The 24,563-nt window shown below is 38.9% G+C and overlaps 1 protein-coding gene across 1 annotated transcript in view; it reads right to left on the reverse strand.

Moving 5' to 3' along the window:
- RMND5A (required for meiotic nuclear division 5 homolog A) overlaps nt 1–24,563 on the reverse strand; it is a 58,778-nt gene that overhangs the window by 19,456 nt on the left and 14,759 nt on the right. Inside the window, exons 2-4 of the mRNA XM_032410507.1 lie at nt 18,237–18,379; nt 2,227–2,361; nt 598–698 (exon numbers count right to left, since the gene is read on the reverse strand). Of these exons, the coding sequence (XP_032266398.1) occupies nt 598–698; nt 2,227–2,361; nt 18,237–18,379 (379 nt within the window). The remainder of the gene's footprint in view (nt 1–597; nt 699–2,226; nt 2,362–18,236; nt 18,380–24,563) is intronic.

The following is a 24,563-nucleotide window of genomic DNA, read 5'->3' on the forward strand; positions in this document are numbered from 1 at the left end:
TACTCTGACCCTTTACAAAAAACTTTGCTTCCTGCTCTAGGGTATTATTTATCACAGCTTACTCAGTAATTCAAGATAATTTATATCAATGATAAGTTCACAGTGAATCAATACATTTTATGGTGGTAATTAGCACAGAACTCCTTCGTAACAATATTTGTGGTCTTCATGCCTACCATTTAGTTCCAATAACCAACTAAGTTGTTTTTTTAGAATGCTAGCAGAGAACCCCGCACAGTATGGAAGTTCAAGTATCAAACTCAGACCACCTGAACAATAGTACTTCAGTTATAATGCTAGTCTAAAGTAGTGGAATAGCCTGGATATAGGAAACCCTTTTTCTCTCTTGAGAATTCAGATCAACTGATAAGCAAAGAACGCTCAAACCATTTTATCCTCTTTGTACATCCCCCGTTCTTACTTAGGTTAAAAGGAAGAAAATAATTCTTCCTTGCTTTCTCTGAAGTCTACCCCAGGTGAGAGGTACAGATGTATATGTGTGTGTATATATCAAAATCTCAAATGTGTTTTCTAATTAGGTTTCCTTATAGAGAGTTCTCCCCAAGTATTCGAAAGAAAACAAACACAGAAACTTACTCCAGAGCAGGTCTCAGAACTCTGACTTTTAATGCTTCTAATATTCGATTTAACTCCACAAATGGTTCTTTCTGACTTGGGTCTACAGAAAGACCGGATTCCTGACAAAAATAGAATGAACTTTTGTTAGCAGTAATAAGGTAAAGAGATATGGTAAAAACATATTCTAAATTATAAAGTATGGGTCAATCCATTAAAAATAATTTCTAACATGTATTTCTATGGTGCAGACTGATGACTGAGCCCTACTATCATTCTTTCTAATAGTAGTAGAATCCCTTTGTATTCCATACAGAGCCGAGTACATAACTGTATGGAATAAAGCTGGATATGACTTTGTGAGTTGTAAATTCTGGCCAGCGAAACAGAAACATACACTCTTTGCCCCTTTCTGGAATACCAAAAGGTGTAGCTAGAGTTCTGACTGCTATCCTGGACTATAAGGACAGGGACACCTTAGAAACAGCAGAGCTACAAGGAAGCTAGGTCCCTAAAAGCCTCATGGAGCATAGCTACTATATCTGCTGTGGATGGCTTACCACCTCCTATTTCTGTGCAAGAGACATAAACTTCATTTTTTTTTTTTTTTAAAGCACTGGTATTTTGGGTCTTTGTTACTTATAAATAAGCTTAATCCTAACCCAACATAACTCCCTTTAGGAAATTTATACAGACACACACAAAATTCCCATAAGGAATAGAGAAAGACCCGAGTTACTGTTTTTCTGAATTGTTTAAAATAGAAGGGGTGCCTGGCTGGCTCAGTCGGTAGAGCATGCAACTCTTGATCTTGGGGTTGTGAGTTCAAGACCCACATGGGGTGTAGAGATTACTTAAAAATAAAATCTTTTAAAAAATAAAAAATAAAATAAAATAGAAAAGGCTTAGATTAGAGGTCTGGTTTACAGACTGGCTTTAAACTATTTAATCTTTATAGTCCTTCATTTTTCTAAACAGAAAACACAATAGCACATGGTGGCTTAGAATACAGTTTGAAGACGTCAATTTGGGACTGAATCCTAGTTCCTTCACGAAGGAACTTGTATGGCCTTGGGCAAACCACTTCTCCAGACCTCACCTTCCTTATCTATAGAATGGAAGCAATTTCTAGCAATTTCTATCTCACAGGATTGCAGTGAGGAATAAAGGCAGGGGTTGGCTTGTGGACTCAACACATGACAGTTGGCACCATCATGACTAGGTGATACTGGTGGACTATTCTGAGATCCCCAACCTTATGTCTACTAGCAAAAAAGACAAAAGCTGCTCACCTGAAGTAAATTTTAGCTTAAAACTCATCTGATAAACAAAATGCTACAAGTTGGGCCAGATTCTTCTCTGCTATCCTACCTTCCCTATTAAAAGAGGAAATGGAGAAAGTAGTATCACTTTTGACCCCTTGGTTGATGACCTGGGACCAATGTGATGTGGCAGGGATAAGGAAAAAACAATTCAAATAAGAAGTTCTAGAATTGTAGTTTTCACCAAAAAAAAAAAAAAAAAGACCTCCTAGTACAATGAGGTCAGCCCTGATATTAAAAATCTCTCTACGGCCAGCAGAAGATTCAAAGACCCCAAGGAGCCCCCTCGTTTTCTGTTGCATGTCCTCACACACCGGCACGCTGTTACCTGGCAGAGCTCTTCAGCTACATCCAGCATTCCTTGTCGAAAGAAGTGCTCCACCATCACCTCATTGAGGAGCCTCTGACTGTCTGCCTGCCAGCAGCCGTCTATTCCCACACTGCTAATGTCAGAATCAAAATTCTGAAAAAAAAAAAGAAAACGGATCAGGAATTGACTAGGATAGATCACTTTATAGGATTTTCACCCCACCTAACAGAAAGAGTGCCCTTCATTTTGCTCAAATATCCACAGTAAGGACCCAATTCAAATCATCTGCAGCCTATGAAAGAAGTCGTTTTTCCACTGCTCCGTTCTAAAACTTGTCACTCTCGTTGATTGATTATTGCTAGAAGAGTAAATGAGTACATTTTCAGAGGGTATTTTGGGAAAATACATTTAATCATTTCAAATAAATTTATTTCTACACAATACAGCAATATTTTCAGGTGTACAGTGCTACCTAGAAAAACATATTCAATGCAGCATTGTCTAATTGGAAAAGAGAGAAAACCCATCATTATGGTAGGCCCTAATCCAATAGGACTGGTATCCTTATAAAAAGAGGAAATTAGGACACAGGTAAGTACAGAGGAAAGACCCCTGTGTTAGGGACTGAATGTCTGTATGTGTCCACCCCCCCCCTCCCAAATTCCTACACTGAAGCCCTAACCACCAATGTGGCTATATTTGGAGAAGGTCTGCGAGGAGGAGATAAAGGTTAAATGAAGTCATAAAGGTGGGGCCCTAATCCAATACCACTGGTGCTCTTATAAGACAAGGGAAAAACACCAGCGTGTTCTCTGTCTCTCCACCCTGTGAGGATACAGTGAGAAGGCAGTCATCTATAAGCCAGGAAGGAGGTTGTCTGCCCTCAATAGGAAATGAGTTGGCCAGCACCTTGATCTTGGACTTCCCAATCTCCAGAACTGTAAGAAAAATAAGTTTCTATTGTTTAAACAACCTAGTCTATGGTATTTTTTCTTGGCACCTCAAACAGATGAAGACCCCATGTGAAGATCCCAGGAGAAGGTGGCTATCTACCAGCCAAGAAGACAGGCCTCAGCAGAAACCAACCCTGCCAGCACTTATCTTGAACTTCTAGTCTCCAGAGCTGTGGAAAAATAAAGGTCTGTTTAAGCCACCCAGTCTGTGGCATTTTGTTATAGGAGCCCTAGCAAATTAATACACTCCTTTATTGGTTAAATGAAATGGTAGTTGCTAATATTCTAATATTACTATTCATAATGAAAAAGTGAGGTTCATTACTATATATCTACTAATATGAAAAAATGGCCATGACACCTTAAGTGAAAAAAGCAAGTTTTACAAAATTATGACCCCATTTTTGTTTTTTAAAAAAGGAATACTTGCAAATGCTTAGGAAAAAAATCCAAAAGAATATAAAGTATTAGCAGAGATTATCACTGGAGATTACCACTCTCCACAAAAGAGCAAATATTCCTTTTATGATAAACTGAAAGATTTTCTTAAAACACACGTTAAGAGTTCCAGTTCTGGGTAAGATTTACATGTAAGCACATTCCACCCTGTCTATCCCACTGAATGCAGTTATAAAATCAGCAGTGAAGGCAGCAGCCATTTGAGGACACTAAAAAGTGATTCTAGATCTTCCTCCACTTATGATGGGTTAAATCCTGATAAACATAACATAAACTGAAAATAACATAAACTGAAAATGAATTTAGTATACCTAACCTACCAAACATCATAGCTTAGCCTAGCCTATCTTACACATGCTCAGATGCTTACATTAGCCTATAGTTGGGTAAAATCATCAACACAAAGCCCATTTTATAACAAAGTATTGACTATCTCATGTAATTTACTCAATACAGTAATGAAAGTGAAAACCAGAATGGTGATAAGAGTATTAAAACGCTTCTAAGTGTACTGGTCGTTCACCCTCGTGATCGTGTAGCTGACGGGGAGCTGCAGCTCAGTGCTGCTGCCCAGCATTCACAAGAGTAACATACTGCATAGTGCTGCCAGCCCTGGAAAAGGTAAAAATTCGAAAGTCCAAGTATAGTTTCTACCGGAAGCATATCGCTTTCACACCATCATAAAGTAAAAAAAAATTGTAAGTCAAATCATCCTAAGTCGGGGACCATCGACAGTAGTAAGTGGACTGGGAAGAGGGTCACAGAACTAGTGGTGAGTTTACTACTTTTCTCCCTCCAATACCTCTCAGCCTGGATGCGATACAGCCAAAACACAGAACTAGGCATCCAGAATGTGGACACAGTGTTCCAGGGGAAGCCCTCTAGTTCCAGCATGAAAAACAGGAATGGGTTTCTCCTATCACCCAGAGAGGAAGAGAAATCACATGTATTTTCCCTCCATTTTCTTGCACCTCTAGTTCAAGGCAGTCTGACGGTACATTAGTTTTCTATTGCAACTTAAATCAACACAATTTTATTATCTCACAGCTTGACAGATCAGAAGTCCAATAGGCTCACACCGTTTCTCTGCTCCAGGTCCCACAAAGCTGAAATCAAGGTGTCAGTGAACTAGGCTCTTATCTGGGAGAATACAAGATGAATCTGCTTCCAGGCTCGTTCAGGTTGCAGAATAAAGTTCCAGGCAGTTTTTTTTTTTTTTTTTAAGATTTTATTTATTTATTTGAGAGAGAGAGAATGAGAGAGAGCACATGAGAGGGGGGAGGGTCAGAGGGAGAAGCAGACTCCCTGCCGAGCAGGGAGCCCGATGCGGGACTCGATCCAGGGACTCCAGGATCATGACCTGAGCCGAAGGCAGTCGCCTAACCAACTGAGCCACCCAGGCGCCCAAGTTCCATGCAGCTTTCAGACCACGGTCCTTGTTTCCTAATTGGCTGTAGGGGTTGTTCTCAGCTTCTAGAAGCCACTCACATTCCCTGGCTCATGGTCCCCTCTATGTTCAAAAGCCACCAACAGAGGTGACATCCCTCACACTCTGAATCTGCTTTTTCTCTTTCTACCAACCTCCACTGCTTTTACGGGCTCCTGTAAAATGTACCAGGCTCACCTAGATAATCTCCCCATTTTAAGGTCGACTGCTTAGTAACCTTAATTATACCTGTGAAATCCCTTCAAAGCAGTACCTAGATAAATGTTTGAATAACCAGGGATCAAGAATCTTCGGAGGGTATTTTTAGAATTTTGCCTACTACAGCAGGCAACCTAAAACTCTGGCAGAGGGGGTCCTTTCTCTCCAATCAGAGGAGCTGTGGTCCCAAGAAGGGGCAAAAACCTCTATTGCATCTTTGCTTTCTGTCCTTCCACCACCTAGCCCCAGATACAGGCATAGTCATAGTACGTGTACAGAAGGGTAGGGTAAAACAAAGCCCCAGTTTTCTGGCCAAATGACCAAAAATGTGGGCCCAGAGAACCATATAGTCCCAGTGAGATCATAGAGAGGGAAGAATTCAGAAAAGTGACCCCTTAAAGTTAAAGTTGTTTATGAACTCCTAGGCTCATTCTCCAGTTGCACATGCATGGGCCGACCCTAAGCAACATACCAGACTTTAAAAACTGAACTAGGGGACAGAACTAGATTCCAGGTCCCAGAATGGCCACTGGTTGGCAGACAAATAAGACATATCTGAATAGCTCTGACATTGAAACCACAACTCAGAGAAGACTGATCAGAACTTGTAGCCTGAACTCAACCAGGTTGACTGCTAAAACAGAAATATCAACATTCTCCATAGAATTTAAACAAGACCCAGAGTCTCGTAACATAATACAGTTGACCCTTGAACAATCTGGGTTTGAACTGCACAGATCCACTTATACATGATTTTTTTTTCTGATAAATACACCACAGTACTGTATATGTATTTTCTCTTCCTTGTGATTTTAGTAACATTTTCTTTTCTCTAGCTTAATTTATTATAAGAATATAGTATATAACACATATACAAAATATGTGTTTATCAACTGTTCATGTTATCAGTAAGGCTTCCACCCAACAGTAAGTTATCAGTAGTTAAGTTTTGGGGGAGTCAAAAGTTGTATGTAGATTTTCAACTGTGCAGGGTGTTGTTCCAGGGTCAACTGTATTAAAAATGTCCAGGATACAATCCAAAATCATCTGGCATACAAAGAACCAAGAAAATCTAAACTCACATGGGAATAGATGGTTCAACAGACATCAATGCCAAAATGACAAAGATATTGAAGTCATCAAACACTTTAAAGTTATAAAACTGCTTTATAAAGGAAGAGCAAACACTTTCGAACAAAACACAAAGTCCTATCAAAGAAACAGAAGACACAGTAATCAAAATAAAAAACTCATTGAATGGACTCAATATCAGAATGGAGGTAACAACACAAAAAGTCAGTGAATATCAATAGAAATTATCTAATCTAAACAATAAAAAAGACTGGAAAAAATAAACAGAGCCTCAGAGACCTGTGGGACAACAAGACATCTAATATGTATGTCATCCGAGTACCAGAAGAAGAGAGAGTAATGGAGAAAAAATGAATACTTCCTGAACTTAGCAAAAGATGTAAATCTACAGATTCAAGAAGCTCAGCAAACTCGTAAAAGGATAAACTCAAAGAAATCCACACCCAGACACCTTACAATCAAATGGCTGAAAACTAAAGACAAAGAAAAAAATCTTGAAAGTGGCTAGAGAAAAGTGATGCATTGCTTACAGAATTCTCCACAGAAACCATGGTGACTAGAAAGAAGTCACTCAACATTTTTCATGTACTAAAAGAATGATCATCCCAGAATTTTATGTCAAGTAAAAATATCCTGTACAAACGAAGATGAAATAAAAACATTCTCAGACGAAAGAAAGCTGAATTTGTTGCCAGAAGACCTGCTCTAAAAGAACTGTTGTAAATTCTTGAGATAGAAAGGAAATGATACCAAAAGTAAATTCTGAACATCAAGAGTGAAGAAAGAACAAGTCTACCTTGTGGTCTAAAAGCTTTCCCTAACCAGATACCACCTCACACCTGTCAAAATGGCTAATATTAACGACACAAGAAACAAAAGATGTTGGCGAGGATGCGGAGAAACAGGGACCCTCTTACACTGCTGGTGGGAATGCAAACTGGTACAGCCACTATGGAGAACCATTTGGAGGTTTCTTAAGAAGTTAAAAATAGAACTACCCTACAACCCAGCAATTGCACTACTAGGTATTTACCCAAAGGATACAAAAATACAGATTCAAAGGGGTATGTGCACCCTGATGTGTATAGCAGCATTATCAACAATAGCCAAACTATGGAGAGAGCCCAAGTGTGACTGTTGAATGGATAAAGAAGATGTGGTATATATACATAATGGAATATTACTCAGCCACCAAAAAGAATGAAACCTTGCCATTTGCAACAACATGATGGAGCTAGAGTGTATTGTGCCTAGTGAAATAAGTCAGAAAAAGACAAATACCATCTGATCTCACTCATATGTGGACTTTAAGAAAGAAAACAGATGAACATTTGGGAAGGGGGAAAAGAAAAAAAAGGAAAGAGGGAAACAAGCCATAAGTGACTTTGACTCCAGGATCCAGGATCATGACCTGAGCCGAAGGCAGTTGCTTAACCAACTGAGCCACCCAGGCACCCATAAGTGACTCTAAATGACAGAGAACAGAGTGAGGGTTGATGGAGGGAGGTGAGGGGGGGTGGGCTAGATAGGTGATGGGTATTAAAGACGGCACTTATGATGAGCACTGGGTGTCATATATAAGTGATGAATCACTGAATTCTACTCCAGAAATCAATAGTGCACTATATGTTAACTAATAAAATTTAAATAAAATAAAATAAAATAAAAAATAAAAGCTTTCCCTAACGAATTTTACTTTCACTCCCTAAATCTTACATAGGCATTACCCCCCAATAAACCTCTTGCATTTTTTTAAGCACATAAATTTAATTAGACAAGATCATTTAGATTTAACTGAAATTACAATCCTAGGCAACCGCTGCTTAACTCAGACCAAGTAACATAGGATTATTTTATAGCACATACAAGAACAGGCAGAAACTGCTAAGCACCCACCATTTACAATGACCGCAATGCAGGAGAGTTCTCTCCAACATTGAGCACATTTTTCTTTAAAGAGCTATCTACCCTTATTTTGGATGTCAATCCAATAGCCTAAAACAAAACACATACATTAAGACTCAGAATTACTTAGACAAAAACCAAAAATGAACAAGCAAAATTACCGTCAGAATCTTAAATTTTATTTACTTGCTTTTTATAGACCTCTTTCTTGGTCTAGTACTTAACCTAAAGAATACTAATAATACCAAGTACCTAGATGCTAAAGCAATAGCTACCACACAAATACTAAATAGGCTGTCCCTAGCACTGAAGAAAAAGCCACAACTGCTTGCATAAGGCTAATTTCAAATCAGATTATCAGATTCTGCCTGTTGAGAGATGACTTTATAACAGTTCACCAATGCTTTTGAGTAGATTATTGTATCTCTATGCCGTCTATGACCACTAGAACGCTGGAAGTGGAGATGGTGCTACTCTGTTCCTCTTCCAGACTAGAGCAGAGGCCATACGGGTGATGATGTCATAGACACTGTCCCATATTTTCTGCCCCAGACAAATGGCCATTCAAATGAATAAAGGAATGGCTATCTGAAGATGACACAATTTATAACAAACTCCAGCATCTGCCTGTATTTCTCTCAATGTCTAAGTGTACCCTATAAGCAAGAATCATTGAGACTATGTAAGAAAGATTCCTCACTGATCTAGTGACCTCATTCAATCCAAACATAGCCTTCAGATTTCTACTTACTCATTTAATAATTATACTCCAATCCCATCAACCCCCAACAAATTTATAAGGTTCCTGTTCTGCAGGAAAGAAATGAAACAACTTTGGAAGACACAACGGTCATCTCAAAGGACAGAGCATGTTAAAAGAGACTATTTTATTTGGCAGTATAGACTAAGTCCAAATTTTAATAGCTACCATCAGATAATAACTGCTCAAGAAAAGAATTCCTTCAAATCTTCCCTTAATATACATAAAAAAGTTAATTTTGATCATCTGAAAATGTTAAAATGTAAGAGTTTAATATTTAAACAAATTTAAACAATTTTGCTATGCTCCTCACATACCTTTATTTCCATAAGGTATACCCTAGTCACTGCTATATGGGTAAGGAAAAAATCAAACACCCTTATGCTCAGGGTATCTTTACTGCATTCAAATTCTAATTCCATAGTCTTGGAAAATATAACTAAACATGAATAAGCAATGCATTAGATGAAATTTTCTGACTTTCCAGTTTAAACTATCAAGGTAGAAAAACAAACTACTTTCACAGCTTATTTTCTGCTCACATGTAGTAAAAATTAAAGTTAAAACTGTATGAAGAGGTTGAGGAAATGCAGCATAGTGCTACTCCTTTTGTTATAACTGTATGTTCTTTCTGTTGCTTCAGTGCTAGGATCAGTTCCAGCTTCTGTTGCTAGGTGACCAAACTCGTTTGCATGGCTGCAGGAAATCAGTAGCATTGCAAACAAGCCAAGAAGTGGCTAATAAAAAGAAATATCTATTATTAGTACTTCTGTTTTACTGTACTTTTTCCTTTTACATTTTTCAAGAAAAAACTTGAAAAGATGTTCTTAAATATGAAAGCAGAATTCAAACAAGAATCAAAAACAAAAAAGCACACATTCAAGGGTGTGTCTGCCTGGCAAGGATGTTATAGCTTAGAAACGATACATTAATTCACACACTATCTCATGTATGTACTTTCAGTGCCATTCATATTTTTGACGATTTTAAGTTTAAAAATGTGGAAGCTGAGGGGTGCCTGGGTGGCTCAGCTGGTTAAGCATCTGACTCTTGTTTTTGGCTCAGGTCACAATCTCAGAGTCATGAGATCAAGCCCCGCAACTGTCTGTGCTCAGTGTGGAGTCTACTTGAGAGTCTCTGCCTCTCCCATCTCCCCCGCCCACATGCCTGCTCTCTCTTTCTCAAATAAACTAATAAAACCTTTTTTAAAAAAAATATAAAGAGGGGCACCTGGGTGGCTCAGTTGTTAAGCTTCTGCCTTCGGCTCAGGTCATGATCCCAGGGTCCTGGGATCGAGCCCCACATCAGGCTCCCTGCTCGGCAGGAAGCCTGCTTCTCCCTCTCCCACTCCCCCTGCTTGTATTCCCTCTCTCACCGTGTCTCTCTCTGTCAAATAAATAAAATCTTTAAAAAAAAAAAAAAAAAAATATATATATATATATATATATATATATAAAGAAATAAAGAAATAAAATCTGGAAACTGAGACAGAGAAGGAGTAAATAACTTTAATAAAACATTATGAAACTATGAAATCTAAACAGATCATCCTATCTCCTTGGCCACATCATGAACATGCTTACAAACTGGTTAGACTTTGAGGACCGGTTTTGATTGTTCACCATTCAAAACCAATACATTTCTGAAATAAAGTTTATGAAATTATGTATTTTTTTAAAGTAGGCTCCATGCCCAGCATGGTGCCCAAACCCACAACCCTGAGATCAAGACCAGAGCTGAGATCAAGAGTCGGACACTTAACCGACCAAGCCACCGAGACACCCCTGAAATTTTAATTATTGAGCAATGGTAACAATACAAGAAAAAACTCAGTAATTATTTTAATTCTTAAGTGTCAATTCTTTAATACTGTTAATAATTTAAAAAAAAAAAAAAAACTCCCCCACCTACTTTTGAAGAAAAATTGGTGTATGAACCTAACAATGTGCTATTGTTACACCTAGCAGGAATCAATTTCTCTTCTAAGCATCCAATTAATCTGGTTTAGCAGTGAGGGACAGAGGTAGACCACAAAGGATACTTAACAGGGAATTAAGAAGACCTGGATTCTGGTTCCACTCAGTCTGGGAAAAGATACCGACTTTACATACATATATACATACATACTTTACATACATCCAAAAGAGGTGTGGGTTTTTTTTTTAATTCCTCCCAATATGAGAACAAAACAACCAAAATTCCTCCCAAACAATAAAGACAAACAACCTAATTGAAAAAAAGTGGACAAAAGATGAGCAAGAAATTCACAAAAGGGAGAAATTCTGATAGTCAAAAACATGAAAAGATGCTCAACCCCAAAGATGATGATGGAAATGCAAATTTATACAACAAGATAAATTAATCAGATGGGTGTGAAATATTCAGAAAATTTCAAGTCTGATAGTACCAAATGTAGATGAGAAACAGAATTGTGTTTAATACATGTTTGGTAGGACGGTAATTTAGTATAAGCCCTTCAGGGAAAAATTTAGCAAACCTAGTAAAGCTGATGATGAGGCACATGGTCTCAGATGAAATAATCCATATTTGGGCATATACCAGCCAGCGGTGCCTTGCAAACTATGGTTGGAAAATAAATTCAGTAGTGTGTCATAATCAGCATTTGTAGATGCATTTCTAGATGGAGACGCTACCTTCTTAAACGTTCCATTCTGTCCTCTGTATGATATTCATACTTCTATTTTGGTTTTCAAAGTTAAGAGAGAGGCAGGTTGTGCCAGATCAAAGAAGGAGCGGGGTGGGGGGGAGGCATACTGGTAAGTTCTTACTTTATAAACAAAGGGGAGAGTAACGTGACATGGTCAGAGATATGCCAAACTCCAGCATTGGGCTTTTAAAATCCTTAAAATGCTCCATAATCTAACCATCTGTCACATTTGCATCCCTACCCCTCACAATTATTTTACACACCTTTCTGCTCTGGTCAATCTGCTTTCCCAACTGCCTCCTTATCTGAACAGATGACAGAAATTTGAGGAACTATTTTACTAATCTTCCCAAAGATGGCACATACCTCTTACCACTCTAGATGCATAAGAGAGAAATTCATACATACAGAGGATGCCCAAGGACACTCACCGGGAGTTAATTCTCTCAAGGAACTCCAGTTAAGGAAGTTTCTTCAAAGTCATAAAATCTTAGTATTTACCCAGTTTGTCCATCTGCTTTCTAGTTCTTTGATCAAAGTTTTCACACCTGTATCTGTGGACAATAATCCCTATCTTACAAAGTGTTGGTAAAGACTAACTAAATAATGTACACCAAAATATCTACCAGGACCTTATCCCACAGAAAGCCTTCAATACAACAGTAGCTGAATTGGAGAAGCAGGCCTTGCCACCAAATCTTCTGATTCTACACTGAAAAGTCTTCATTTTAGAAAACATAAATAAAAACAAAAAACACATTAACACAGGCATTAAGAACAAATTCATTAATTTAAAAATCACTCGAATACAATTACACACTGCATTAGGTGGCACAACTTAATGGGTGTAAGGTCCCTTTTCCCTCTCAACCCAACCTGACTTGGATGCTAGATTAAGCAAGCTATTTCATCTTCTAGCCTCAGGCAAAAGTGGGTCCATAACACCTCCAGGCCCAGTGGGATTCTCTGATCCTGCATCTTAATATGACACCTGATTGCAAAGGTTTAGGCTTTCTTCTGTGGACTAGACTATAATGCAAACAATTATCATTATCAACTAAAGAATGTAGTTTCATTCAGCTCAGAGCAGAATAAGAACAAGATAGGCCCAGAGCTTAGAGCTAATGATGTTGTGTAACAGATGGCAAAAAAAAACAGAACTTAACTCATCTCTTTTGAGAATGATCTTCAGACTGAAAAAGACAAAACCAATGTTGTTTCACAGAAACTGGAGCCTGATATAAGTGAAGAGACCCAGAGAGCATCTAGCTGCTTGTATGAGTCAGGACTCTTGGTTCCTACAAACAGAAATCTCCTTTGCCCAAACAAGCTGGATTTGAAGAAAGGCTCAGGTAACCAGGGGTAGGTAAGAGGGTAGCTGAACCTCAAAAGATGTTCCCTCCCCCACCTCTTGCTCTATTTCTCTCTGAAGAAGAATTTTGTTTCCCACAACAGACCACATTCTTTCAGGGACTACTAATCACTTCTAGGTGCACATATTCCCAGCCCTTCTTTCCATAAGAGCTCTAATGAGAAAGATCCTAGGAGAGGACTCTGAGGTATCCACCCTGGAGCAAACAACTGTGGCCAAGCCTGGGTAGGTCAAATCGATCCTCAGACCATGCAACTATGGCCAAACCCAACAAGGTATTGAGAATGTGGCTGCTCCTAATCCAAATCACATAATTTAAAAAGAAATGCCTTCCATCTTGACTACAAAGATATGAGATTTTTATTAAATGCCTCCCCAAAATTTAGACACATAAGTCTAGTGCATTTTCTTGGATTACTCACTAGTAGTTCAGGGAGAAGAGTTAGTTTGACATGTTTTATTTTATTTTTAGGTAATATGTTCCTGGCTTTTTATCATTGTTGTCTTTTTTATAACTTTGTTAACCATTCCTTTTCAGTAATTCTAAAAATTCAATACTCAAAATATATTATCAAATTATCTGTCTGTATTTCAGAACTCAACTTAGCTCTTCTTCTTAATCAGAGTGTATTTTCTATTTCCAGTCATTTTAATTTCCTTTTTCCTTCATTAACAATAACATCTCTCTACTATATAAAGATTTATCCATTACATAATAACAGAACTTTAGAGCTAGTACATACCTGATCTCACCCACTCTGTATCTCAGCTACTATTTAAGGCCAAATCCAACACCTTTTCTCCCATTGGTATCTTTTTCTCCTCTCATACCCCAGTCATACCTACATAAAAGGAAGTTCCAGATGGCTCACCCAGAACTATCTTAAATATTCTATATTTTGCTTTTTATGGCATTACTCCATTTTTTAACACAGTCAGCGTTTTAACTCACCCATGTAGATGCTCCATCTACTGGCAGATCAGCTTAGGCTGATGCTTTTTAAAAACTATTTTTAACCCTTATTTCCCCCCTTAAAACACTACCAGCCCTGCAATGGCCTGATTTCCTAGTGTAGCACTCATGAGTGAGATCTTTTTCCAAATCCTGATTCACCACTTCCAAGCTGTACACCTGGGATATGTTACTTAATATCTGAGTCTTAAAATGGGAACAATGTTCCTATACCATAGAATATAAATATATGTACAGCGCCCAGCTCAATAGCTGGAACACGGTCAACACTCAATACATGACAGCTATTATCTTCCTACTCCGGACTTCTCCTTAGTCTAATTTCATCCTATTTAATGAGGGCAAGCAAATCCTCAACTGCTTATATCATTCACTCCCTTTTTCCCTAATCTCCTTGAATCAAATCCTTAGGCCTTCCATCAACCCTATTCCTGATTAGGCAGCCACTCCAATAGAGTCAGTCCCCGAGGGTCTTTCACAGGAGTCCAGCATTTCTCAGTTGTTTAGCCTCTTCCTCAGTCCTACAGAAAACTACACCTCTGCTGTTTGAAATCTTAACTGTTCTTCCAAGTCAAATTTTTTTAAAGATTTTATTTATTTATTCATTTATTTATTTATTTAGAGCATGCATGTGAGCAGGGGGAGGGGAAAAGGGGGAGAGAGAGAGAAGCAGATTCCACAATGAGCATGACCCCGAGGCTCACAACCTGAGCCGAAAGGGAGCCGGACACTTAACCAACTGAGCCACCCAGGCGCCCCCCAATTCAAATTTAAGATACCAACTCCACAAAACTTAGACTAAATAAGAGCACAATGATCTTCCCTTTACTTTACAGTAAAGAGAGTGCATCTCATGCAAATTTATCTTATGTAGCCTCAGAATTTTCCCAGCTCTTTCACGTGTACAAGCAGCACTCTTACATAACCGAACTAGACCATCCTCTTCTAAAGAACATGGACTATGTATTGTGCTTTCAACTATCCCACAACTGTGTCTAAATTTAGACAATTTAAACTCTTAGCACTATTTATTTTAACATAAACACACACACACATATCTAAAGCAGTAATGGTTTTATTGACTTTTCTTACTTAGGAAGTAAACTCAAAAAAAGTCAAAAGACTTAAACACTGAAGTAAAAGCCCTAAGCAGGAGAGAATTCTAGATGTTCTTAAAATGGGAGAGGAAATTAAAAATAGGCCAACACATTGTTTTTACTAAAAATAATTTGCCACAGAACCCAATAGCTGATATTATTTATTTTAAATAGTGATCATACTATGATCTGAAAATAGTCAACACATTAAGGCAGAAATCTTCAATAATTTTTTTATGTTCACAAAATTAAAAGCCAGAAAGTGCCTTGGCTAACACCACAAACTTTTTTTATGCTTACATTAAGCGATGACTAAAGAACTTTAAAACAAGCATTAAAACATTAAAGGAAAAAAATCATTAAGCATGTCAAAAATTTACTAATGTTCCTCACTCAAAACCAGCCTGCTCATAAAGGAGTCACCAGCTTCTTTGTCCTCCTCTTGGCAGGGTGGGAACATGTGTCCATAACAAGGTACTCACAGGCTGCTGGACAGCATTCCGGTTTATTACTCAAGTCTGTTTGTGGTACATAAAGGCCTGTGCCACAATGGCTTCAGCTTCATCTTGTTTGCTCACCACCAGCCCATAGGAGTCCACCCAGCCTTGTTACAATGGGTGGCCCTGGAAGCTTGTACAAATTTACCAGGTCCAAACTACAAGTCAGTGGAGTCCTATAAGACAACAGCCTACACAGAATTCCTCAAGTATGTGAGAAGCACAGTGTCTAGGTAGTTCTAGTGTAGGTAACAGCTTCCTGTTACAGCTCAGGCCAAACAGATGTTCCCACCCCAAAAAAGAGGGAGGGAGAAAATGCACTGAAAAATGGTACAGAACTGGGTTAAAAGATCCAGGCTTTCTTCTGTGCCCCAGGACCATAATTCAGCAAACACTTAACAGTATCAACTTAACAATGGAATGTCATAGGATGGATCAGAAGAATCTGGAATCCAGGTCACCTAGAACCTAAACTACCTTCACAGCAACATAAAATCATACAAAAAATTTTTTTTACTTGAAAAAGCCCTTATAACTTACATGACAAAAATGTCCTCCAAAGAGAAATGAGTAAATCAAAATATATAATTAGGAACATTCACTTCAAACACATCCGCACCAAAAAAGCTATAATGTACATTACTCACTATGCATTCCCTTGGTATCCATTCTCAAAGGGATTCTTTTGTTTCTAGCACCAAATACACTTAAATGCTTTGTCTCAAAGATTAGCCAAAATATTTGACAACAATTATGAGTATTTGTAAAGACTTGCTAGATCAGGAAGACATGCTCTGCAAGTCAACATTAGCTAGGGGAACAAGAGTAAAAAGAAGGTTCTAATAATCTGACAGGACAACAGGCACAATCTAGGAAATGGGGACACATGGTCACCCTATCAGTGGTAGAATACAAAGCTGGTCAATTACTGGCCCAAATGCTCTAGATCCTAGTGGCCAGCAGTCCACACACTTGAGATATGGCTGCTGAGGCCATCCTCACCTATCCTGAATCTGGGATCTCTTCTCAGATACTTTCTCTGATTGGCTGCTATGAAAACTTCAGCTCTTCCCACTATCATGGCATCTTCTGGTCTTGCTGTCCCCACCCTCTGTCATAACTACAAGCAGCCTGGTGGTCAAGCAGATGCCTCCTGTTACCTCCAAGGGCTTGAACCATCAGAATCACTAGATTGCCTTGGTCATTGTCAGCCACCAAAACCCAAAGCTTCCTAAACACCACCTAGAGAACCTGAAGGTCCCTCACCCACAGTGATTTAAGATCCTCTCTAAAGTGCCCCACCACCATTCCAGTGAGCCCTTAAGCTAGTACATACCAACTGAAGATTTCCAATGCCATAGCCCCCAAAAAGTCTGATGCCAAAGCCACTTCCAAAGCTTGTTCACTCTCTTGGAGTCACCAAACAGGCATCACAACCTCAAAGTTATTTCAGAGAATACTGCCTTCCCAGCCTTTGCTAGCAAATGCCATCACTAATCCAAATATCGTGTTGCTGCTGCCAAGACTACTTCTCAGGCCTCTTTTGCCAAGTTGAAACCCTCAGCACTATGGGAGTGGTGAAAGCTCTCTAAAAGGTCACTAACACTTCTGTAAACCACAGCTACCCAAACAATCCTTAGAGCCCGTGCCACACACTGTCCAGTCACACTGTACCTACCAGTTAGCAATATCTCCTTAGTAGCAGATAGTTCCACCTTAGACTGCCTGGAGACTAGCCCTTCAAGACTACTGCTCTACAGGATAATTTCTAACAGGGAGGCTTACCCATGAGTTAGACAAAGTCACCCTCTGGATTCCATGAGTTTCTATCTACATCATAGCTACTAGCTCTCCTACATTCAGACTAAGCAACTCATAGGACTGGTTTTTTCTACAAAGAGCTCTCCCAAAAGTTCTTCCTACCTTCCCACAAGTTTGTGTCAAAGAAACATCCATAAACAGTTACAAATTCGCCAATGGCTGATGTAGTCAGAGGTATCACACAGAGGTAGTTAGGCCCTATCTCTTAGGCCCCACTATGAACTCCAAGGGCAAAACTGGCCCAGTGCTAAAAATAACCACTTATAAGTAAACCACTAAGTCAAAGATTCAAGAGATGTCACCGGAACGATCACCCAACAGAAGTAGACTGCAACCAACCCACTCACTCACATAGAAAGCAACACTGGAGAAAAGTGACTAGCATGCACACAGGAAGACAACAGGATGATGCAGGGGAGACAGATGCAAGGGTATTATCCTAATCGCCCCATAAGAGAGACAGAGTCACTACCAGGGAACTATTCAGGAAGTAGGAAGTTACTTCTATAAACACACTCCCTCACAGGAGTTAAAATTTCTTTGGAAATTCACTCATCATGATACCAGGAACTGTAGTCATATAAGCAAATGTTTTTATTTTTGTTTTTTTAAATATCAAGAGCAAACTTTAAGAATAACATAGTAAAACCAAATCTGAAAAAATTAATAAAAGCCAGGATGAAAGGAATAGCATAAAAGAATTGAAGAAAGCAAATGTTATCAAAGCAGTGATAGGAGATGAAGGATGATGTTAAAAAGTCCCAGACACTTCCTTCAACACCATACCTTATCAATGGCTTTTCCAACCCGAGAAACACTGCTGTGGATGTCTTTGTGGTCTGAGGCCAATTTTTGAACAGTGTCCTTTATTCTCTTACAGCACTGTGTCAAAACAAGTGAAAGTGTCCCTGATAATTCAGCATCTTGGCCTATAAAAAAAGAAAGAGAGAAAGAAAGAAAGAAAGATTGGTTACTCACGAAAGCAAACCCAAAGATGGCAAATTTCAAATAGGCCCTTTAGAACATGAAAGTTGGAAGAAAAGTGAAGAAAAACAAATATCTGCTTTGAAACAGATGGTCACATTCATAGATAACATTTTTCAAGTGAATGCTAAGAAAGTTATCTTAATTTATTTTTTGGAATAAATAAGAAAACTTTACTATGAAATAAGCCACTTTTGTAATTACTAAAATAGCACAGACTGTGAATGATACTGCCAAGGCATTTTTCAGAAAATATGTCTAACTGAATAAACTCAGTTATTCAATCCACTTAAAGTAAACTGTTCAAGTTATCCTCAAAACATTTTCTTTGTTACTCAATTTCCTAAAAGAGAGATTTAGTCTAAATGCTTTATAATCTATATAAAGAAGTAGGGAAAAAACCCAACAAACTTCTTTGGATACCAGATGAAAAGAGTGAACATAGCAGAAAAAGAGTTAACATATCCCCATCTATAAGGCACAGTGAGCCATTCTTATCAGGGTTCCCACCACCCTAACTGATAGGAGTGGCTCATTATGCCTAAACTGTACAATGAGGTTTAAGCCGAATTCCTGCTTTCCTTCTGAGAGTCTGGAGTTTTGGTATGTGCTACGCAGAGGGTGCCTATATGACCAGTCCCCAATGAACACCCTGAGCACTATGTCTCTAATGAGCTTCCTTGGTAGACAACACTTCACACTTGTTACAATCTGATGCTGGAGGAATTAAATGTATCCTGCTTTGTGTGACACTCCACTGAGAGAGGACTCTTGGAAATTTTCTCCTGGTTTCCTCTGGACTTTGCCCCATGAACCTCTTCCCTTGGCCGATTTTGCTTTGTGTCCTTTTCGCTGTAACAAATCTTAGCCATGAGTGTGACTACAGGCTAATTCCTGTGTGTCCTCCTAGTGATAACTGGAACCTAAAGGTGGTCTTGGGGACCTTGATACACATGCTAAATCAACTGAAAGTTGCTAAAGTTTATATCATCTTTCCCAGTGCTATCTCCTCAGGAAAAAGGGAGGAGAAGAAGATGGGAAGAAAAGCAAACATTTATCAATTACCTCATACATCTATATATCCCCACCTGTGAGCAACAGGCCTGGCTTCTGAACTACTCACTATGATATAGCAGTGGTTCTTAAACTTGAATTTACATCAGAATCACCTGAAGGTCTAGTTAAAACAAAGGAGTTGCACCTCCACCCCCTGTATCTAATTCAAGAGGTCTGGGGTGGGGTTCAAGATTCTGAACAATAACAACCCCAAAAGTACAACAGCCCTAGGATGTTCATTCATTCAACAAATATTTATTGAGCAAGACACCTTCTGATGAGCAAGATAAACAACACAATAAGTCAATTATATATACTATGACAAAAGAGGATATATTCTACTGGGGGAGAAAAAGCAGAGTAAAAGAGATGGAGAGTGTATGTGAGCTGAACAATTACAATCTTAAACAGAATGGATATGATAGGCCTCACTTAGAAAGTGGTATCTCAGCAAAGACTTGAAAGAAATGAGGGAACCAGCCATGGGGCTACTGTGGGGATGAAGGGTAGCAGAATTTGCCACCCCAAAATATGCTTCTTGGCATAAGGATTATTTTGAGCATGTTACTGTGAGAAACAGCAGATACAGGAAAAGTTCTAAAAACAGAGTAGAAGTCACCCTTTTGTAAGGGAAATTTACATTTATGAGGGAAATCTCTATTAGTAAGAGTGTCTCTCTACACCAAGAAGAGAAGAATGGCTCTAAATCATATGAAACTTATCAGTGAAGAAAGTTCAGACTTATATCTGCACAACAAACCTTACTTTTGTTTACTGTGCTTTTCCTGATAAACTGGCCTCCCCACACCTTTCTTTCATCTTTAGCTGAAGATGGTACTTAAGCCTGAACTCTAAACCACCTCTTTGAGTTACTCACTTTTCTTTGAGAACTTCCCTTGTATACATAAGGTATACATGTTAATAAGCTGTTTTTCTCTTGTTAATCTGCCTTTTATTACAGGGGTCTCAGCCAAGAACTCACAAGGTTAAAGGAAAAATTATTTCTCCTCCCCTTCAGGGGAAAGCATTCCAGGCTGAGAGGACAAAAGCCCTTACAGAAATATACCAAGATTATTTAAGGAATAGCAAAAAAGCCAGTGTGGCTAAAGTAGATGTCTGGCAAAGAAAAACAGGAGGAGAAAAAGTTTAAGAGATAATGGGGGTCCTCATCTTGCAGGCCTTTTTGGCACTGTAAAGACTTTAGCTTTTATTTTGCGTGAAAGGGTATCCACTGCAAGGTTTTGAGCAGAGCAGGTACATAAACTAACACATTTTAGTATGGTCATTCTGGCTCAAGACAGAAGTACAAGAACAGAAGCAGGAAGAGAAGTTAGGAGGCTGTGGCAGCAGTCCAGATAAGAGGGCAGTGGCTCAGCCCAGGGTTTTAGATGTGGAGGTGGTGAGAAGTGGTTGGATTCTGGATATATTCGGAGGGTAAAGCCAATAGGATTTCCTGACTGAGTATGAGGCAAGAAAAGGACTCACAGATGACTCCAAACATTTTAGCTTAAGTCAACTGGAAAGATGGAGTTGTCTTCAATTAGAATGATAAAAATTAAAAGCTGAGCAGGTATGAGAGGAAGGAAGAGAGAAAGAGTTCACTTTTGGGTTTGTTAAATTTGATATGTGAGTAGTTACCCCAGTACACATGTGGAGTGAGTTAGATTTATAAACCTGGAGTTCAAGAGCAAACATGGGGCTGGATCTACAAATTTGTGAGCCACTGGCATGTAGATGATACTTAAAGGCATAAGGTTAGTGCCTGGGTGGCTCAGTCAGTTGGGTGTCCAACTCTTGGTTTCAGCTTTGATCTTATGATTCCTGGGATCAAGCCCCATGTTGGGCTTTGTGCTCAATGGGGAGTCTGCTTGAGATTCTTCTCCCTCTCCCTTTACCCCCCTCCCTGCACTCTCTTGCACTCTCTCTCTAAAATAAATAAATCTTTAAAAAAAATCATAAAGCCATGAGGCTAAATGAAATCATCAAAAGAGGCAGTAAGTACAGACAAAAAGAAGTGATAAAAGATGGGAGTCCTGGAAACTCCAAGTTTATGAGACCAAGATGAAGTAGAACTAGAAAAGGAGACTAACAGACAACTGAAAACACTGTGAGGTAGGAGGAAAATCAAGCAGGGTGCTGGGGAAGCCAAGTAAAGACAATGTGTCAAGGAGGAAGAAGTAACTGTTAAATGCTCTGCTATTAAGATACAGACTGAGAACTGACCACTGGATTTACAATGTGGAAGTTATCAGTGACCATGACAAAAGAGTTTCTCTAAAGTTTCAAGAAAAGAAACCTAGAAGGTTGTAGGGACTGTGAAGAGGGAATTTAAGTCTAGTTCAGTGACAACCACTGAGAGAAGTAAAAAGATAAGCAAACAGAAGATAGTGCCCATAAGATACCCAATCCAATATGATGTAACCAAAATAAAAACTGCCCTCTTCTCTAGATACAATTGCACAAAGTATGTATCAGGTGCTTCCAACTTCTAATAATATAATTTAGGCTAAGAGAAGACTTGGTAATTCAGGAAAATTTCAAAATCTGTCTAAAAGGTATTCCATACCCTGAGCCAAATGAATCTAACTGCTTCAGTAGCTCTACTCTGGCCATTTCTGTATCTAAACCTTACCCAACCTCAGTACCTTCATCTCCTCTATGAACCTCTCTGCTCATAGATTTACTCAGTCTTCTCAATTCCTAATGAATTCTGTTCTCTCCACCATTCCTCTAGCACTGAATTGTATCCCACTGAACAATTTTGTGTATAATTCCATCATCAGTCTCAACTAGATATGTAAGTCCTGAGGGAAGATAGGTTCTTATTGTAAACTACATATTCCAGTCTTATCACATGCTTTGCAGAGTTTCATGCACTATTTTTTTTTTTTAAAGATTTTATTTATTTACTTGACAGAGAGAGACAGAGCGAGAGCAGGAGCACAAGCAGGGAGAGTGGGAGAGGGAGAAGCAGGCTTCCCGATGAGCAGGGAGCCCGATGCGGGACTCGATCCCAGGACCCTGGGATCATGACCTGAGCCGAAGGCAGACGCTGAACGACTGAGCCACCCAGGTGCCTCAGTTTCATGCACTATTAATATAAGTCTTTGGATTGATGGTAAATAAAGCAAGAAAAGAACAGTTAAAAAGAATGCCATATTCAACAAGTGGTGCTGGAATAAGCAGATATCCACATGCAAAAGAATCATACCATATACAAAAATTAACTCAAAATGGAATGAACACCTAAATGTAAGAGCCAAAACTATCAAATTCTTAGAAGAACATGGGTGTATTCTTGACCTTGTATTGGACAATGGTTTCTTAGGTATGATACCAAATGCACAAGTAACAAAAATAAATAGGTAGATAGAGAAACAGATAGGTAGATAGATAGATAGATAACTTCTTCATTCATTCAATTGGACTTTATCAAAAAAAACTCTTGTGCTTCAAATACTACCAAGAAATTGAGAAGACAATCCAAAGAATGACAAAAACTATTTGCAACTCATATGTCAAATAAGGGTCTAGTATCCAGAATGTACAAAGAACTGTTACAACCCAACAAGACAACCCCATTTAAAAATGGGCAGGGGCGCCCGGGTGGCTCAGTTGGTTAAGTGTCTGACTCTTAATTTTGGCTCAGGTCATGATCTCAGGGTCCTGGGATCAAGCCCCATGTTGGGCTCTGCACTCAGCACAGAAGTCTGATTGTCCCTCTCCCTCTGCTCTTCCCTCTGCTCTTCCCCCTGCTCACTCTCTCAAATAAATATCTTTAAAAAATAAAAATGGACAAAGAATTTGAATAGACATTTTTTCCCCAAAGAGGGTAAGACAAATAACCAAACACAGGACAAGATGTTCAACATCATTAGTCAAAAGAGAAATGCAGGACGCCTGGGTGGCTCAGTTGGTTAAGCGACTACCTTCAGCTCAGGTCATAATCCTGGAGTCCCTGGATCGAGTCCCACATCAGGCTCCCTGCTCAGCAGGGAGTCTGCTTCGCCCTCTGACCCTCCCCCCTCTCATGTGCTCTCTCTCTCTCAAATAAATAAATAAATAAATAAATAAATAAATAAATAAAAAAGAAATGCAAATCAAAACTAAAATGAAAAACTACTTCACACCCACTGGGATAGCTCTAATGAAAAAGATGGACAAGAAAAAGAGTTGGGGAGGATGTGGAGAATTTAGAACCCTCACACATTGCTGGTGGGATGTAAAATGGTGCAGTGGCTGATTAAAACAATTTGACAGTTCCTCAGAAAGCTAAAGAGAATAACCATATGACACAGGAATTCCACTGCTAGGTACATACTTGAGAGAAATGAAAACATATGTCTACACACAAACGTTCACAGCAGCATTATTCATAATAGCCAAAAAGTGGAAACAATCCAAATGTCCAAATGATGACTGGATAAATGTGGCATAGCCATATAATGGAATATTATTCAGCCATAAAAAGGAATAAAGCACTGACACATGCTACAACATAGACAAACCTTAAAAAAACTGTTGACTGAGGGGCGCCTGGGTGGCTCAGTTGGTTAAGCGACTGCCTTCGGCTCAGGTCATGATCCTGGAGTCCCAGGATCGACTCCCGCATCGGACTCCCTGCTCAGCAGGGAGTCTGCTTCTCCCTCTGATCCTCCCCCCTCTCATGCTCTCTCTCTCTGTCTCATTCTCTCTCAAATAAATAAATAAAATCTTTAAAAAAAAAAAAAAAAAACTGTTGACTGAAATAAGCCAGTTACAAAAGGCCATATATTGTATGATTCATTTATATGAAATCTCCAAATCCATAGACAGAAGTAAATTCATGGGGGCTAGAGGCTGGCAAAGGGTAGAATGGAGAGTGACTGTTAGTAAGTATGAGGTTTCTTTGGGAGTGATGAAAATGTTCTGGGATTAGATAATGGTTATGGCTGCACATCTCTGAATACTCTAAAAGCTGGTGAATCATACCCTTTAAAAGGGTGACTTCTATGGTATGTGAACTATTTCTCAATTTTAAAAATCTTAAAAATGCAAGCCATAAGTCCTATTCATTCTAGCATGTTTGTTTCT

This window comes from Phoca vitulina, unplaced genomic scaffold, assembly GCF_004348235.1.
Source record: "Phoca vitulina isolate PV1807 unplaced genomic scaffold, GSC_HSeal_1.0 scaffold12, whole genome shotgun sequence".
Classification (NCBI taxonomy): domain Eukaryota; kingdom Metazoa; phylum Chordata; class Mammalia; order Carnivora; family Phocidae; genus Phoca; species Phoca vitulina.